At 32.6% G+C, this 19,086-nt stretch overlaps 1 protein-coding gene across 2 annotated transcripts in view; it reads left to right on the top strand.

The window, feature by feature from the left end:
• Positions 1-23: 23 nt before the first annotated feature.
• Positions 24-19,086, top strand: part of LOC138328457 (transmembrane protein 131-like) — a 51,873-nt gene continuing 32,810 nt past the window's right edge. The window contains exons 1-9 of one of the 2 annotated variants that reach the window (XM_069275263.1): positions 24-303; positions 2,690-2,760; positions 4,237-4,262; positions 13,436-13,504; positions 16,444-16,567; positions 17,040-17,153; positions 17,577-17,699; positions 18,335-18,415; positions 18,706-18,856. In XM_069275263.1, coding sequence (XP_069131364.1) covers positions 183-303; positions 2,690-2,760; positions 4,237-4,262; positions 13,436-13,504; positions 16,444-16,567; positions 17,040-17,153; positions 17,577-17,699; positions 18,335-18,415; positions 18,706-18,856 — 880 coding nt within the window. In that variant the 5' untranslated portion in view covers positions 24-182. The remainder of the gene's footprint in view (positions 304-2,689; positions 2,761-4,236; positions 4,263-13,435; positions 13,505-16,443; positions 16,568-17,039; positions 17,154-17,576; positions 17,700-18,334; positions 18,416-18,705; positions 18,857-19,086) is intronic. The other variant, XM_069275264.1, reaches the window with a different exon arrangement.

Here is a 19,086-nt window from a genome sequence, read left to right as displayed (position 1 = left end):
GCACAAAATATTTAATTATATAGCAAACATTTAGTCCTGTTCTAATGATTACAGACGTCCCCGATAATTCTATAATTTAAATTGCCATTTTAAGGATAAATGCAGTAGTCTTCATAATCTGATGATTTAATTTTTCACCTGCCGAGAAAATGAAATATTTCCTGTGATTCAGTGGAAACAGCATGGCGCGGGTAGCTTGTCACAGAGAAAAGATGTCAGTAGAATGGTTTCATTTTGTATTATTATTTCACAGCATTCAGAATTATTTCCCACATACGACAGCAGTAGAAAGTCACAATCAAGGTAATGTATGTTTGTTTTCTCATATACAGTCTGATTTTCTGATATTTCCAGTCGAATCGAGGGTAGATGTACACAAGTGTCACCTCCGTACGTTTAGCATGGAAATTGTTTACAAACAAATAAATCGTTAATCAGCGATTATATCTAAATTTCGCGACTTTCTGTGTAATTAAGCTGTAAATCAGTTTTAGAATTACATTTATGATGGACGGGATACCCTATGGAGCTTGCTGATTTTGATGATTTGTATGTTTTCAGCGTTACAAGTGTACTACAAACATAGGCCCTATTTATCATACAGTATTACTGATATGATAACACTACTTGTCGTGTATTATCAGCTATATTTAGGTCAACATCATACATTTACTCAATTTTAGTTAAACAAATTCACATTATAACCGGATGAATGCTCATAGTATGTATCTATGATCGTGCAACATGTAAAGACTTTCACATTGAATGTTAATTAAGTTGCATTGCCTTGCTTCAGAATCAAGGCAATGTTAGGTACTTCAGTATAGATTTATAATTAGGCCTAATGTTTAGTCAATGTGTTAAATTTCACCTTGTTGAAGCTTCTGATCTGTGATATTCTGACACATGATCATTGTTTTATTTTGAATTTTAAGAAATCCTAAACATAAAATATGTTGATAAAATTTAATTTCTATACAGTTAAATCCAAGTAGCATTTATTTAAATTGACACACAATTATACACTGCATACATACAAATATGTTTATGGATAAAACTTGCAACCAGAAAAGTAAATATTATTGACATAAACAAATAGGAAGTGGATCCATAGGCCGTTACTATCCTATGTATATAATTATACGCAAATCAATTGTCAATGGTTGTATACATGTATGTACGTCGTACAGAACTTCAACTTCCCTGTTTATGAATTTATGTGTATAGTAACATGTACACCTTACTGTGTTGATAAGTGTGGACCATATCACATTTCTAAATACCCTTCAAATGTTTTGTAAAATTCTTCCTGTTTTGTTATAATAGCTGCATATTAAACATATGCTCGGTCATCCGGAACAACATATACATATACCTGGAGCTGGTAACATGATAATCGTCGACCAGACTATTTGTCTTCAACAAGACCAACTTTACGCTGATTTTAAAAGAATTATATTTATGTAATATGGTTTATGTAAAAAAAATTATAGATCAAACTGTCACCACAGCAAATTAATTATCAAGAAAAATGACTTATTACTTAAGACAATTTAAGTCAATGTCCTCCTACTTTAAGTCAATGTCCAAAAAGAGAAAATGCATCTATAGTTATCTGACTATATTATGTAACCAGTAAGACAATTAGCTGGAATATTTCTATTTGCCATTTATTTATTTGAAAGAATGCAAGATGCATGTTAACAATAGAACAACTAGGGCTGGGTATAGTGGAAGGTCTAAAATGATATATTATGTATTGTCCATATACTGAAACAATTATATATGGGATGTATTGACGTAGCTGTGAAGGTCTTTTTATAACTCAATTGACCATTATATTTTGAATAATGTGACAATAGAAAGACAATTTTGATAAAAAATCCTACAACCACCTAGCAAAATATAGCTAAACTTTTGATCTAGTTTTCCCCATTGATATTGCCGCCTGTTTTAATTAAGTTTAAGTTTGTATTTTTAGTTTTTAAAAGGCATTTCTGGTCCATAACAGATACTTGACACTTACTTTCAATTGAAATGATGTTACTTGTGTGGTGTTTAGGATAGGAATTCACAATTTATAATGAAAACACTTTCACCATGGCCAAAGTTCTCATAGTCATTAGGTTTTGTAAATGATACTTGATATCAATTGAAATCATAATATATATGATTTTATTGTAGCTTAAGGCAGTTATATGTCAGTTGAAAAGAATTTACTGGAATGGGGAAGGGGGGGGGGGGTCATTTCATCATGGCTATGGTATTTTGACCCCCCTCCCCTTTTAAGGTCTAAATTTAAGTTCTCATAGTCATTAGGATTGTAAATGAAACTTAATATCAATTGAAATCATAATATATATGATTTTATTGTAGGTTAAGGCAGTTATATATCAGTTAAAAAGAATTTACTGGAATGGGGAAGGGGAGGGGATCATTTCACGATGGCCATGATATTTTGACCCCCTCACCATAATGGGGTCAATATACCAACCATGATTCAAAATACCATGCTACACCGGTAGTTGTCAAATCTGAGCACTTCAGGTAGATAAAGGTGGATTTTTTCCGTGCACTCAAAATTTTCTTCACCATTTAAGCCCAGCAGATTCCTACATATAATTGACTATGGAAGTTAGATTAAACAAACAAAAGATTGCTGAATTTGTGGTGTTATTTTTTCTTGCAGCATTTATACAGACAGACAACCACCTAACTTATATTGGTGGAACAAGAGACTTGAATGGCATTCCTTTAGATGTAAGTATACCTAGATACCATTCCGGTACCGTATGGATGTTTGTGATATCCTTGAGAGCTATACTTATAGACATATTAGCACAACAATATTTCTTATCCCTTATCAGAGCAAAAATGGTTCAGCTACATATATAAACGAGGTACTTTGAAGTATTCCGTCTTTGTATATTACAGAGTTAGCTCCCTTGCATGTAGGTATCGATTGTTACGCTATTATTTTGTGAGCGCAATTCACGTTGTTTTCTCCGAAACATATGACGTTACAGTTGAAAACACATGACATCACAATCAATATACTTGCAAGTGCAGATAACTCAGTAATATGCAAATTCGGAATATACCTAAATTGTGCCTAAACACAGAACATGCCTAAAATGTACCTATATGTGTACTCCTCATCGTTCTCCCTCTTTTTTTTTCTTACCAAAAAATTACCTAAGGTATACCTTAGATACCCATTAAAAGTACTTAAAATGTACTTTTTTAGCAGTAGATGCTGCAAAATAAAAAATACTGTCTTTTCTTTCATGTCACCAAAGTAATTAATTTGCATGTGTGAGGTTTGAGTTGGGTGCTCCCTAATTGGGGTCCTTTTCAGATAAAATGGTGTCCTTCTGGGTAAGTTAATTGGACTTGCGGCAAAAAAAAATATTCAGTCTATATGCTTAATTAAAAAGGATATGGAGACGGCGTCAATGCAAACACTGATGCATATGCTTATAAATCTGTGTTTTATGATTCAAATAAAAGATATGTAAATATTAAGATGATGGAAGTGTTTTCAACAAGATTATGTATCTTGTGGCTTGTTTTGTTGGGTACAATACATATTCCTATTAATGGTCAATGTTATTTTGACTCAGAATGTTTGTAGGTCCCAAACATAAAGCTTTATACATTTATCAAACGTATTTGAAATAGAATACAGAATTGATGTTATTGTATCATATCAAAGTGGATCATATTATGGATATATTACAATTGAAGCTTTAAAGATGCTCCACTACCAACAGAGCATAAATGATATTTATCATTTGAACAATAATTGGTGTTGATTCGTGTCTATTTATGCCTAATTAACACAAAAAATAATATTAAATAATTTATATCGCCTCTGATGCATGCACAATCAGTACTTCATTCCATATAGGAAATAGTGCCACGGAATTTTTTCGGGATGCAATTAATTATCTTTCATAGTTTTAACTTGAAGTAAACTTAGAAGCTCAAACTTTTCAATAGTGGTAATGGTGTAAAGTAAGTAACTTTTGTAACTGAAGAAAAATACTAAATTGTCTGCTTCTGTTTTTGATAGTGAAAAAATACCATTTGTCAGCGGTGGAGTATCTTTAGAAATAGACAGGACAATACATCGTAGGACTGTTTTGATAGGATTTTATCACAATATCTATATATAGCTCTATTGTTAAACAGAGGAATTTCTATTTTTAGACTGTCTTTGATTTTCGTTTTCAGGTAAAACCAGGTCATTTACATGATAGGTGAGTGTCTTCATATTTTTTTTAACTCCATTAATTTATATCAGATTTCCTGTGGTGTGCATTCATAGCTTCTCTTTCAGCTCCACAGGATTTACTCTGATATTATAATATCCATTTAAGTAGACAGGAATAAATTAAGGTCATACAGTTACTTAGTAGGTGTTTCAGGATCAGTAAATCTTTCCCTTAGCTCATGATCACTGGTTGAACATTACTGTAAGTTAAGCTATATGCCCTATTATTCACATGCAAAATATTTTACAAGTTTTAGCTCACCTTTATGTATACCTATAACTCGTGAGATTTTTGCATTCATGCATAATTTGTCATTCCTTGTCCTTCATTGGTGTGAACTTTACATTTTAGCAACTTTGGTTCTTCACAAAATTGACATTGATGCTGATATATTTACATTTTCACTGTAGTCCCACTATGTAACCTTACCAAGTGCAGTTTGCAGTCGTATAGACTATGAACTTCAATCACTTTTTATGACGTCATTATCATTGTGACGTCACAATGGTCGTACCAGCGATCACAGAAGATGGCTGTTCAAATGGCTGTTCTTGATGATAACAAATGATTAATTCATTATAGATGCAAAATCCCTTGGTATTTCAACATAAAATTGTAACCAAATATAGATATAAGTATTGAACTTCTTTCAGTTGGCATTCATAGCCAAAACGAATGGCAACTGGTCAGAGGCAAATCCAACATGAAACAATAGCGTGTTTCATGGAATTTGCGTCTGTCCAGTTTGCATTCATATTGGCTATGAATGCCAACTGAAAGACATACAATGCTTAAATATAACATTGATATGTACCCCCTTGTAAAACCCGCTGTATAAAGGGGAGGGGACTTATTGACAAGTGAAGGCTTAAGCTTATTGTCTGTAGAATTCTGTATATTAAATATTCTATGTTGGCTGCAATATGCTGGGGTGAAGTGCTACCATTAGTTTGTTCAAATTTATGGCATTTATTCCTTTACTAAGGCTGCAGACTATACTACAATGAACACAATTCAATTATACTAATGATTTGTAAATGACAAATAGTTACAAAGTCCCGGAGATCTAGATCTTATATTAAGTAGCCTGCTTGTTTACTACTGATATTCTATGTTCTTAAGTGGATGACCTTGACCTTTTCAAAAACAAATGTTTAAAGTCAAACCTCTCTATAAAGACCATCCATTAAGAGACAAGGAAAAAATGTATGTATTGCAATTTATTTAAAATGTGGTCTTATTAAAGTGAATAGTCGGGCAAAGAATACCAGTCTAAATGCGTTCATTGGCCTTCCAAAAGTTCTCACATATTAATACGACGGTCAAGTTCTGCTTAGTTTCCCAGTTCTGACCATTAAAGTAAAGAAAAGTTGAAAGCATTGAAAGTGAGGCTGCGTGGAAATGTAACCACGGACATAGTGAGCCGGGAGGACGTTTTAGAATTTCCATACTTTAAATTAATTTCTTCGTACGCAGACAGATTTTGATGAGAGATTTTATTTTTCCATTTCATAAGAAATTATACTGGATACATTCACACCATTTTTACCGACTTTAGCCATCCTTGCCTGACTGTTCACTTTAAGCAGGTGGTCTTTATACAAAGGCAGGTTACAATGTACATAAAAGGCATTTGATGAATGGCATTCATATAGTAGATCATTATACAAGTAGATTTTATGCTAAAGCTGTCATGTTCGTTTAAACCTGTTAACCTTGAATTTCATTGGTGGTCACACATATAACAAATATATGCTAATGTGATATTAGCCCTAGCCTGTACACATGGCCTTCTGAATCGCCATTACACCTGTGCATTAAACCCTAGCATTTACTTGTCAGGCAAAACTTGTTGGAATCTGTTCATTATATATGCAGGATAATCAATACATAGGCCATCTATCTCCACTAGTGCAGCCTCCAATATTTGGTCAGGTAGAACTTCACCTGTGCATACATTGCTTAGCGGTAATTGGAATAGAATTTTCGACACTTCTGCTTCATAACGCAAAATTCATTCAACGCCATTCCTAATTAACGATGGTTTATGTCGTTAGCGACTGGATGCATCGGGTGATTGCTGTAATATGCCCGAATCTTGTTAATGTTGAATGATGTATATAACATGTATTCCAGCTAGTGAAGGTCGTCAATTGTACCGTCTCATTATAAATCCCAAGCTTCGTCTGTTATTGATCCAGTCTGTTATTTATTTAAAGCTCAATAACTCTATTGATGCTGTGGGCAAACAATTAAAAATTTGTTTATCTTTGTGGTATTGGTTATAGAATATTCAATTATTGTTGACATAGAAATATTTCATTTAAAGAATAGATTTCAGTTATATATAAGCACAAGAAAAATGCACCGTAGAACGTAATTATATGAAATTTAAAAAAAAAAAAAAAAAAAAAAATTAAATGTTTATTTGAAAATATTGATTATTTAATTAAATGTTTGGGCAAATAAAGTACAGTTAACCCTGTTAACAGAAAGTGCACGGGACCATATAGCACAACATTTGTTTGAGTATCCAAGTTAATTATATATATAGTGCATATAGTGCAAATTTTGTTTGTAAGTAACAAAATACTTTAAACTTATGAGTAAAAGTGAAACTAGGTTTGACTGAAATAATCTGAATACGTCAAAGAAAGTGAAGCATGCCAGTATTTACCAGTATTTCTTTGTTTATTAAAACTGATTTTGTTTGGCTATGATTTCTTTCAAGAGTTTTCTATATATCCTGAAACCTTAAACATGTACCTTCCTAGTTTAATTTGATTCTTTCAGTGTTGTATATACACTTTACAATTGATATATCTTAAAGGCCCGCTACCTTTCCGTAACGGCTTTTAATTTTTAAAATGGGAATGTAAAACAAGATCGATATTTTTTTAGAGTCTTAAAAGTTATTAACTTACCGTTAATACTACATTTATCATCACCTTTTGAACGATTTGATTAAAATAAATAAAATGTTTATTTTCATAACGCGGGTCGTATTATGTTTCCCGCCGACGTCCTACATACAACGCGGTAGTTGACTATCACTGCGCCAGACGGCAAAACAGCGAATCGACTCTCCACTGTTTTCATATATTACGCAGGAAATCTTGCATATGTTTGGTGTCGTAACCTTATTTTAGGTCATCGGTATGCATTTTCTGATGTTATTAATGTTTTTTAGGAAACCTTTATATTTTGCTCCGGAAAGGTCATGGGCCTTTAATAGTAAAAGATCTATTTTGCTTTGATGACTTGTCTAACTCTTCGGAAGTTCAACGAAATGTCCAATGATGTATATAACCAACGCTAGGTTTTCAGATAATTTATGGCTTAGATATATCAATATAAGTGTACATGTGGAAATGACTTGTGCTCTTTAGACACCAAGGTTTGAAGTATACCTTGAAAAGAGGAATTTCAATTTGATTCATGTGAGCTGCTTTCAAGTGCGAAATAGGATCAACATTTTTAAAATCTTTCAAAAGATCTTTACATAAATAAGAGAGAACAGTGAGGACGTTGCTAGCTGTTATTTGTAATGATGAGTTTTTCGATAAATGGTGCTCCAGAATATGGTTCTAAGATATTATGCTGTTACTCTTCTAAATGGTAAAGTATATTTTAATGAAACTTGCAACCTATTTGCATCATCCCGATGCAGAGGTTTCAATATACATTATACCAAAAAGACATGGGTAAAGTACCACAATTTATTGTCGATAAGTCCTACTTTCCAGTTATAATGATATCACAAAAATTACATCAGAATATATATATTTATGTGACGTCATATTCACCAGAAAGGTGGGACAAATTGATAGAAAATCGTACTTGACCCACATTGTTTTGATGTCTCAATATCAACTGTTTGTAAGCACATGTGCAGTGCAGTCTCATTACATTACTATGTCGACATCACTGTAACCTCAAAGGTCAAAGGTCAAACAAGCGTGGATTTATGTTCGGATCATAGACTGTTTAAATATTACACATATTTTATGTTCATATATTTTTTTATACCCGTATATAGTCACCTATAAATGATTTGCAATGATGATTGCATGTATGTTAGTATTGACTGAAATAACATGGTCTCAGATAAACAATATTTGATGGTTTTAATAAACAATCCTGGGTATAAATCAAGGTGACATGATTGGTCCTTTGAATTTAGATATATTTGGCACTTTGCTACGGATGCTTCCATGCAACGGCCTTGGGAGTATGCTATTTGTTTATAAAAGATGAATTATAAATGTAGTATTAATTTGGTAGAATTTGTAATGTAATTTAGATTTATTAGAAAGTTTTCCTGTCATATTTATGGCCAGTATTACAACCAATAACCTGCAATTTTATAGTTTATATTTATTTGTACATTATGCTGCTAATTGGTATACTAGCCAACAGTACTAATGTTCTTATAAATAATTGATCAATGCGAGGAATCTTAATTTAGCTATTACCTGATTGATATCTATATATATATATATACCTATTAAATAAAAGTCAACGACTTTTCGAATTATGAAGGCTGTCAGGACATGGTTATTAGATTATATGCACTGGTATAGATATATATATATAATAAAAATGATGGTACGTATACATAATCTCTGAAAATTGCTTTAAATTTTTCTTTAATTTGGCATACTCAAATTTTTATTCAATAGATTAACAGAATAGTCTGCATATAATTAGATTAATATATATAAACATCTTGAAATAAGCTGTAATTATAAGGTTACTGGTACCAGGTGAATGGTCTCTCATCCCTCTATTTCCGTAATGAACTGTACATGTTCTAACCTTATTATAGAAGTAGAAGGGTTCATTTTTGTCTTAAAGGGTTATACGATTTCTGTTTTGAATGTGATTTTTTTTTTAAATATATGAAGCACATATGTTAATAACAGTCTCATTGTGATTGTTTCAGATGATCAAATGTTTACAATAGTCAATTTAATTATTTGTAATTTTGACATAATTAAGTATAATTATATAGTCAATTACATATAGCTTTTCTTTATATGAATATAGATGTTTTAAACCTTGAAATAGATATTTCCTGTCTGAAGCAAATACTGGGCAAACCTGTTTTCCAAGTTATATTTTATATGGCTTCAATGTGTTTTTGTAAGCAAAATAATATTTTGTAGCAAGCTTTCATTACAAATTAGTCTTCATTTATAGGTTTTGTGAGGTGTAAAATATGGTGGCATTTTAATATTGCTGTGTAGAAATAAAGATAGTTAGATATGGAAAAGAAATAGCTTATTATTTCTTGTTTTATGGTGCAGATCTTTTAATAAGTCTTTATATTAACTCATGATTCAACCCTGAAATTCCACAATGGACTGTTCCAGTCTTTGAGCAGGAAGAATCTAAATGCATTTATAGGGGTGATTGGGTCAAACATATACCTAGATGTGTTGTGTTGAGTTTATTGGTTGCTGGGAAATGTGTCTAATTTTGTGATATTGTAAATATATTTGCTAGATTGTCAAAGAATGTTCTGAGTCATTTCATTATGTTGGGTCATCTAGAAATATGCTTAGATTTATAATAAAAATTTTTTAGATTAGGGTGTCTAGAGATTTTGCTTAGATTTATGACATTGTGTTAGATCGATTAGAAATGTCCTTTATTAGATTTATAATATTATGTTAGGTTGCTGTGAAATGTGGCTAAATTTGTGATAATCATGTGCTATGGTCAGTCGGCTGTCATCTTTGCGCTTTGGTCCCGGAGGAAATGATCAAGCTCTGTACAAAGCTGGATAGTGTATTGTTGCTAATGTAATCGGGTTGGTTTCGCGAACCGTTGTGACACCATCGTAGCGGATGATGCCACACAACCTTATAGCTCTGACAACGACGGCAGGTTGTAGAATCCACAGAATTGTCCCTGGATGTGCCTGGCCGGTAGTGCTATTGATCTGCGAGCTCATTCATAATACATCTCCTTTAGATACTGTGTATCGGGTATATGTAGGTTAGACGGTGTCACACTCGAGCGATTTTTATTTTTTTCATAATCTTTTGGTGACTACGACCAACCAACCTTGATCTAGGGTCCCAGTTTGTCGTTTCAATAGCACGCCAAGTGGTTTTACATTCCGGATGAATGCTTTTGTACAATTTATAGTCTGTTCAGCTCGACTATTAAAGACAATACATTCCTGTTTTTACCGACACCCTACTGAATAAATATGTTGTATGCAATGATTGCTAAGTTGAATGAAAACAATAAATTATAATATATTGCTGTAATTTTACAAAGGTAGATGTACATTGTTAAAATTTCATGGTGCATATGTTGTACATATTTTATAAATTAAAAAGTTCTCTGCACAGGCTTTGAACTTAAAGAATGTTAATTACAGTGGTATTGGAATATAGAATTGATCTGAACTTAAATATATAGGAAAATTACAGGTGTATTGAAATTTAGAATTATTTAGTAAATTGTACCCGGATATCAATTTCTATTGTTGTTGTTGAAGGAACAATTATCAATTAAGGGTAAAAGTATTAAGAGTTTCATGTACGATTTAGCTCATTCCGAGAATTTTAGTGACGTTTCCAGTAATTACATTTTCTCATTAAGGGCTAGCTTATATTCATATTGCTAGGTAGCTTTATAGTCTTATTTGTATAATCCAACTGATGCAATATAACCCAGTAACTGCAATTTATCAAATGCTTAAGTTATATTATCTACATATTTGAAAATGAATACATACAACATCTGAGTTTGGTGTAATGAATAAACTTATAAATCATAAGCATGTCTAAATTCTTCAATGTGCAAACTAATCAATGCTGAATTTATACTGGTAGCGAAAGTCTGACAGAATTATAACTTTTCTGATCAAATACCTGCTGTTGAATGTTTAAATTATGGTCTTACCATTCATACGCCTCCTGTCTTTTTAAATTTTAAACCATAGGCTTATGATTGAATTCAAAATACTTGTCTGCCAGCTTTGGTGAAATTGAGCTTATTCATACAGCATTTCAATACAATTTATTTCAATAATTGTACATTAATATGCAGTTATTAATATAATAATTACATGTACATGTGACATGCAATATCATGATGCAGTTCAAAATTTGGGAAATCTTAATAAGCTTTTTTAGATCTATCAGACATAAGCTAATGTTTATGGGGGGGATAAAAACCATCTCATCGTCGATATTGGCTCCAAATTGTATTCGAGTTCCGAAAGTTTAGTGTATTTGGATAGTGAACAAGGCTTACGATCCTGATATATTTTGAACGTTGATAAAGAGTGCATCCTGGCGTGGCTTCCTGTTGGTACTAACAGTGAAGTGTCGATTGTGTTCCCTGCTTCCTGGTCTAGTAATTATAAGCTTAAATAAATATTTATCTGCTGGTGTTTGTATGCAATGAAAACATTCTAGAAACGTTTGGTCTCTTTTCGGTCAGGACTTCCTTATTTGGTTTCTAATGGTCTGATATATATAGATTTGGTGTGTTCCTCAACAGAAACATGTAAAAATCAGCTTTTTAAGGTAAAATACAACTGTAGTAATGAAACTGTTTCAATCATTGAAATTTTAAAATTAAAATGTTCCAGATAAATTCTTTCTTAATAGGTATACCTCAAATGGTACCCCTAGATCTGGGCCAAGGTTTCAGGAACAATAGTGGGCAGTTGCTAGGTATATATAGTTGTTGTTGGGTAATGGTTTTTCTCTGGGAATTCTGATCAGTCATTCAGCCATCTTCAGGTCTAGTATATGACCTTAGGTAACCCTGGCTGGTCATTAATTATGACCTTTCATCATAATCTGTGACCTTGTAGATTCTAGATGGTCCCCTCAGGAGGTGCAATATTGTATACATAGCGATGACATATTTTTAGTGCGTGTATATATATATACTTGTCATATATCTGGAGTTGTTTACAGGTATTTCAAATAACACACACCATCGCCGGCAATGTCTAACGCCTAACGTGTCTAAATGGTATATAAAACTTAATAGGGTATATCTCCAACAATGAGATAACTTGTTATTGAAATTCTACTTGAGTGAGTTTTTCGAATGTTTTTACAGCTTCGTACTGTACATATGTACACAGGTTTATAACCTGGTTGTGCAGATCTAGATGTTTGTATACATTACAGTGTCCCCAAGGCTATAAATAGTTGACCTACTTATGGCAACAGAGATTTTTATTTTTCATGGTTGGTGATCATGATAGCATCCTTATAAAGTGGTAGAAAAAATTATAGCTGAAAAATAGTGGATCTGTGTACATTTCTAGGGATATCTAGGGTCAACTTGTGCTGAAGTTTTAGGGGAAGGACATTTTACAAACTCTAGGCATGGAATATGTCTTTTGTTATATGACCTTCCTTCTCCTTATTTAGTCTTATATATCCTAATTTAAATAAAGTTGAACCAGATTTGTGTATTGAGTTTGCACCAAGAGTCAGGAGATGTCAGTAATTCAAATACTTAACATGTCATATGAGAAATACACATGGTTATTATTTAGTAATTTTCATTCCCCCTGAATATTTCTAAAATATATCTGTGATAAGTGTATAACGAACTACGTTTATAATGAAGTTTGTTTTGTTGGTCCCTAGAGATTCGTTAATTACTTTCATAATTGTTAATTAGTTTAATAATGTGTCACAACGAAATTCCTTGACACTTTAAATTTGCCCCATATGAAATGAACTGCTGATTATGCACGCACCAAAAAGCAAATTAAAAGCTCATTTCATGTATAAAAGATGTGAACTAGAGAGACAAGATACAAGGTACTTGAGTAAATTAATTATCGATTAAGCTGATCTGTTGATGGTAAAGCATTTTAATGTAACAAGTCTCTAGCTGGCATATTTTACCAAGACAGGTTTCTGAGATTCCAACTCAAGGTGGGTAAAGTATGATTTACCATTGAATTGTCACACCTTCCCATAATATTTAATGATGTCACTTAAATCATGTCAAAATATGAAGTCACAATCACCAGAAGGTTGGACTAATCGATGATAAATCATACTTTACCTGCAATGTTTTTGCATCTTGAAATCAGCATAACCTCTTTTGATTCTTGCTGTTTGTGTTGATGTATTCAATGTTTTGTTTTTCTATCGTTTCAGTCCAGAGGATATCTTATTTAAAAGTTCATCTATAAGATTAGATCCACCATGGCTGGATTTTCAAGAACAGTAAGTACAATGTTACAACATTCACCCCTGTAGACTTATATGGATTCCTCTTGTTCCATGGTTGGAAGGGTGCATTATAAAATTTCGGGGGGGGGGGGGGGTGATAATCAATGAGATTACAACAGTAAGTACAACATTACAACATTCACCCCTGTAGACTTAAATGGATTCTCCTAGTTCCAATGTTGGAAGGGTGCATTATAAAATTTCAGGGGGTGATAATTAATGAGGTTACAATGAAGAATATCAACTCCGTGATACATTGGTGCCAGTTGCTTGGGAAGAAATTCTGGAAGCAGTTCTTTTAAGTCACACTGTCGCAATTTAACTCGCAAAGGAGTCCCAGTTGTTGGCATGAGAGGACCTGAGTGAAATTAAACTTACATGTATAAATATAAAGTGAAAATAAGGAAAAGTCAAAATTTTGACCTTATATCAAGTTTTGATTAGATTCCATATTTTCATGCCACTATATTTAATTTTATTTGAAGTAAAGTTCCAAATAAGCTTTAATATTTTCATGCTATTGAGTAATGATCAAAACATCTTGTAAATAGTTTTCTGTCTAGTAGGAACACCTTGTCCACCAGAGGTCTCATCCCCAAAACGTTTATTCCTAAAACTGCCTTCCAAATCTTTACTATTTCATGCCCAAAATGAGTGGTTGAAAAGGCTCCTTTCCAAGTAAGTGTAAAAAAGCCCTGGAAATTCATAGAACTCAAACCATGATATTGATCAGTAAAGCCAATGTATATTTGTCATTGTCATGCAAATTTGGTGGCATTTTGATCCGTTTCTGACATTAGCGAGTGAAATTCAGTATTCATTTATACTGTCACAGCACAAAGCCATGACAGTTTCAATTTTCAAAAAAAAAATTTCAGTACACAAGCTTCTATATCAACACTTCAGCTTGTCGCATGGAACCACTATTGATTTTGAATAGACATGCTAATTTGTTAATTCCCTAAAGAGCTATACAGAGCTATATCATATTGGTGCTTTGTTTTATTTTTACCATGCATTTTTCAAATGAAACCTATGTATAACATGTTAAAATTGATGAATCAATTTATTGGAGTGATCATGTTAAACATTACCCCATAGACAGTATCGGTTAATTCATTACATAAGCAGAAGGCTTTTGTTTTAATTAATTCTGGAACCCCTTAAGACACATTTGAACTCTTCTTAATCTAAGACTGGCTTAGTTCATTATGAATTTCTAGGGGGTGGATGGGTTAGAAAGATTTAGAAATGTTATATTAGCCTTCAGTGATCATGAGATTCTTTGAAATCTTGTGAACATGAATTTGTGTAAATTTTTTCATTGCATTTGCTATATTGTTATAGTATCATAAGCTAAGTAAATGTATATAGATAATAGAAGGAATTCCAAAGTGTTTTGTACAAATTGTCTCTATAAAAATAGTTTTTATTGATACTGGTTTATTTGAATATAACAAAAAAAATTGTATGAATAATGAAGGTACTTTTGATGATATATAATTCATGCCTTTTGATGTAAAAAAGTATACATTGTACTCTTTGACCTGTATATATAGAAATTGCTGTTTCCATGGTGAGGCTGTAATTGATTTTAGAATTATGACTCTCCAAATAAAGGTGTGGGTTTATTGCCCTGAACTGATACAATGGCTTTATATCATATGGGGGCATATGGGTACATATGGGCTTTATATCATATGGGGGGGATATGGTTTTTATACCATATGGGTACATATGGGCCTTTATACCATATGGGTACATATGGGCTTTATACCATATGGGTACATATGGGCTTTATACCATATGGGTACATATGGACTTTATATTATATGGGTACATATGGGCTTTATACCATATGGGTACATATGGGCTTTATACATATGGGTACATATGGACTTTATATTATATGGGTACATATGGGCTTTATACCATATGGGGGCATATGGCCTTTTTACATATGGGTGCATATGGGCTTTACACCATATGGGTGCATATCCATTGCTTTATATCATATGGGTAGTACATATGTGCTTTATACCATATGGGGGCATATGGCCTTGTTACATATGGGTGCATGGGCTTTATACCATATGGGGGCATATGGGCTTTATACCATATGGGTGCATATAGACTTTATACCATATGGGGGCATATGTATATGACATAGAGGTTACACAACGAGTGGTTGTTGGATATGGAATTTATTCCACACGAGTGAGTTTTTTTTTAAAGTTACAAAAGACACGAGCTTTAGCGAGTGTCTTTTGTAACTTTTAAAAAATAATTTAGAAATGTGGAATAAATTCCATATACAACAACCACGAGTCGTGTGACCTGTTTCTACCACAATAATATCCGAATTAAGCGGATAGAAATACGACGAGGATAAGTACACAATCCAACAGCAGTTTTGGTGTCAAGCGGCGATATCACAGCATAGCATGACGTCACTCAATTATTGATGATGTTGACAAAAAGTGATACGACACTGAGAAAGACGTAGTATGGTCAAAGTTCATTGTGCCAGCCAATCAGAATGCATACAGAGTTTATACCACGTGTGGTATAAACAAATTGTTAATCAACAGCTGCATCGATTATTTGATACCCTGAGAGTTGAATAACAGCGCCTATTGTGGTAGAAAATGTTGTTAACCATAAAACATTACATCAATTTTATATTCTGTCATTTTGCAAACAGGTTTACAAATACAAATTACTGTTCAGCTGATCATTTTTGTCCTTTGTAGTTTTTTTGTTGTTTATCAGTATTTTTGTTTGTGCTTACAGAGTTACTGCCCTTTGTAGTTTCTCTGTTTGTTTATTTGTGTTTACCGATATATTTGTTTGTGTTTACAGAGTTACTGCCCTTTGTAGTTTTTTCCGTTTGTTTATTTGTTGTTTATCGATATATTTGTTTGTGTTTACAGATCAGTGGGAATGCCAAAGATGGAACAAGTCATCATACAAAACACAGATCCAAAAACATCATTGCACCTACTGTCAATATCAGGCAGCACAGTGCATTTTCATTGTTCATTTTTTCAAGATAAAGTAAGTAAGATTTAGAACATGCTGCAGTGGTGAGATATTTCATACATGTTTGTCTTTGATTTGTATTTTCTTAAAAAAATGTTTTGAATTTACAACAATTGTTATCAATATAAAAAATTCAAAATTTACCATTAATTTTGTAAACAAAAAAAAAAAAAAATCAGGTCTTCAGAATAATTCTTGCATTTAATGAATTTTAATTATGTTAGAAATAATTTTGTTTTCAAAAGTGTTTGAGTTGATAAATTTCAAATGGTATTTGACGACCTGCTCTGATTCTGGTAAAAGAAGAATGTTAAATCATTCACCCCTGGGAGACGCATTAGGGCTGTTCTAAATCAAAGAATAGACCAGTCCATTGTAAGATTTCAGGGATGATAAGTTAAAAAGTTTTTTCCAGAAAGTATATGAGAATATTGTATGGAGTATAATGGCTAACTACAGTACAATAAGAATTTCATTTGTTTTACAGACAGTTCCTCCGGGAGGCAATACCACATTTGATGTAGTATTTTTAGCCCGACAGGAGGGAAATGCAGAAAATACCTTATACATACACACCTCACAGGGGCCATTTACGTACCATGTAAGTATATATATGTAGAGTCTAACCTTGTGAACTTGTAACTTACAAAACAATGGCATGTTTGTAATGTTTTCACATCTGGTTATTAACCAGGGTCGTTTAAGGAGGTGCCAGGTTTAGGTAATTGAGGAAAGCCAAAGTATCCAGAAAAAATCCACCAACCTGCAGTCAGTACCTGGCAACTGTCCCACATGGGATTCAAACTCACGACCCAGAGGTGGAGGGCTTGTGCCGTCCCCTATTTTGTTTTCTCTTCAAATTATCAGAATTTTCGAATAAATTTAAATTGATATATATATTGAAAATTGGTTATGCTGGGACTGACAATATACTTCAAATTAAGAAGTCAAAGAGTTATACAGTTTTCAGAATTGTCATAATCATTCTCATTTTATTGATCCTCACGATTTGTTCTATTAATAGGTATTTGGCGTCGGCATCCCAAACCCCTACAGATTACGACCATATTTAGGAGCAAAAGTTCCACTCAACAGTAGTTTTTCACCTGTTATACAAATGCATAATCCTCATTCGTCAATATTACAGGTGAGCAGATTCAATTTTCAGTATCGTTAAATTTTGCTTTAGGAAAAATCTGTCTTCACCCAATATGTATAGTAACAAAAATACTACATGATATAGCTGGTTATGATCACAAGATATTTTTGGGATTTCGTGGGACATTGCTACGATCATGAAAATTGCAAAGTGAAAAGATTGAGTGATGTATACCTTGAAAGGTAGTTAGATTTTGAAAATTTTAAATGTCAAAATCGAATTTTCTCAGTTTTTGTTACAAATCGCGAACATTTTGACCAGGGTAAATTATTTAACCAAATAACCGCAATCGATTTAAATGATTCTCCATTTCCTCTCCCTCCCTCCCTCTCACTCTTTCTCTCCCTTAATGCAAAAATATTTGAAATTTAATTTGAGAGGGGGAAGGGTTTAGTTTGCATGCATTCAATGAATTGTGTTAGAATCCTAAGAAAACTATTGATGCTATGATGGTCTGATTGTTGTTTGATGTTCTTCAGATTTTAGAAATGTTTTCGTTGTTTAGTGTTCTTCAGATTTTAGAAATGTTTTCCTTGTTTGATGTTTTGCAGGTTTTAGAAATGTTTTCGTTGTTTGATGTTTTGCAGGTTTTAGAAATGTTTTCGTTGTTTGATGTTTTGCAGGTTTTAGAAATGTTTTCCAGTGAGGGTGATCTTCACCTTGAGCTGCCCACGGGGGAGTTAGAAGCACCAAAGAATTTATGGGTATGTACAAAATACTGTATCAAAGAATAAATATATTGGACATTTAAAGCATTTTCAACTTATAATTATGTATTATCTATCCTTCATTTCATTATTAAAGAATTTTTTTCCATGTTTCCTTGAAAATTATTTAATGTTTGTCAATTAATTATTGTATTGTATAGTTGTTTTATTTAAGATAAATAAACAATTTTTGTTCAACAAGTTCTTAGAAACATTAGAATATTGATTAATCATTTTTGTACAGCAAGTTATTAGAAATTGCTGAATGTTGTCTGTTCATTTTGTAGGAAATTCCTCCGTATGAGACCAAAGCAGTGATGAAGGCCAACTTCATAGGAAGGATTGAGAACAACCATACAGCCTTCATCAGAATAAAAACAAACCAGGAACATAAAAACCGACTCCTCATACTTCCTGTAGAGGTAGAGGTGTCTTCAGGTAAACAACAAGAGACAAATTAGGATAAAAATTAGGAGTTATCTCCCCTAAAAATTTCATTATTATCTCCCTTTCCCTTGTGTTCCACCCTATCATTGTTTTTGTGGGAAAAAGGAAAGATAAGATACAAATTGAACAGAAACTTTTAATTCAGTGGTTAATTATAATTACCGTAACTGGTTAATTAAATTTAATTATTACTTTACACTGACTTGTTTTTGATTAATTTT

The sequence above is a fragment of the Argopecten irradians genome, chromosome 7, assembly GCF_041381155.1.
Source record: "Argopecten irradians isolate NY chromosome 7, Ai_NY, whole genome shotgun sequence".
In the NCBI taxonomy this organism is placed as follows: Eukaryota; Metazoa; Mollusca; class Bivalvia; order Pectinida; family Pectinidae; genus Argopecten; species Argopecten irradians.
The sequence above is the reverse complement of the archived record's forward strand: the minus strand, read 5'-3'. Positions and strand labels throughout refer to the sequence as shown.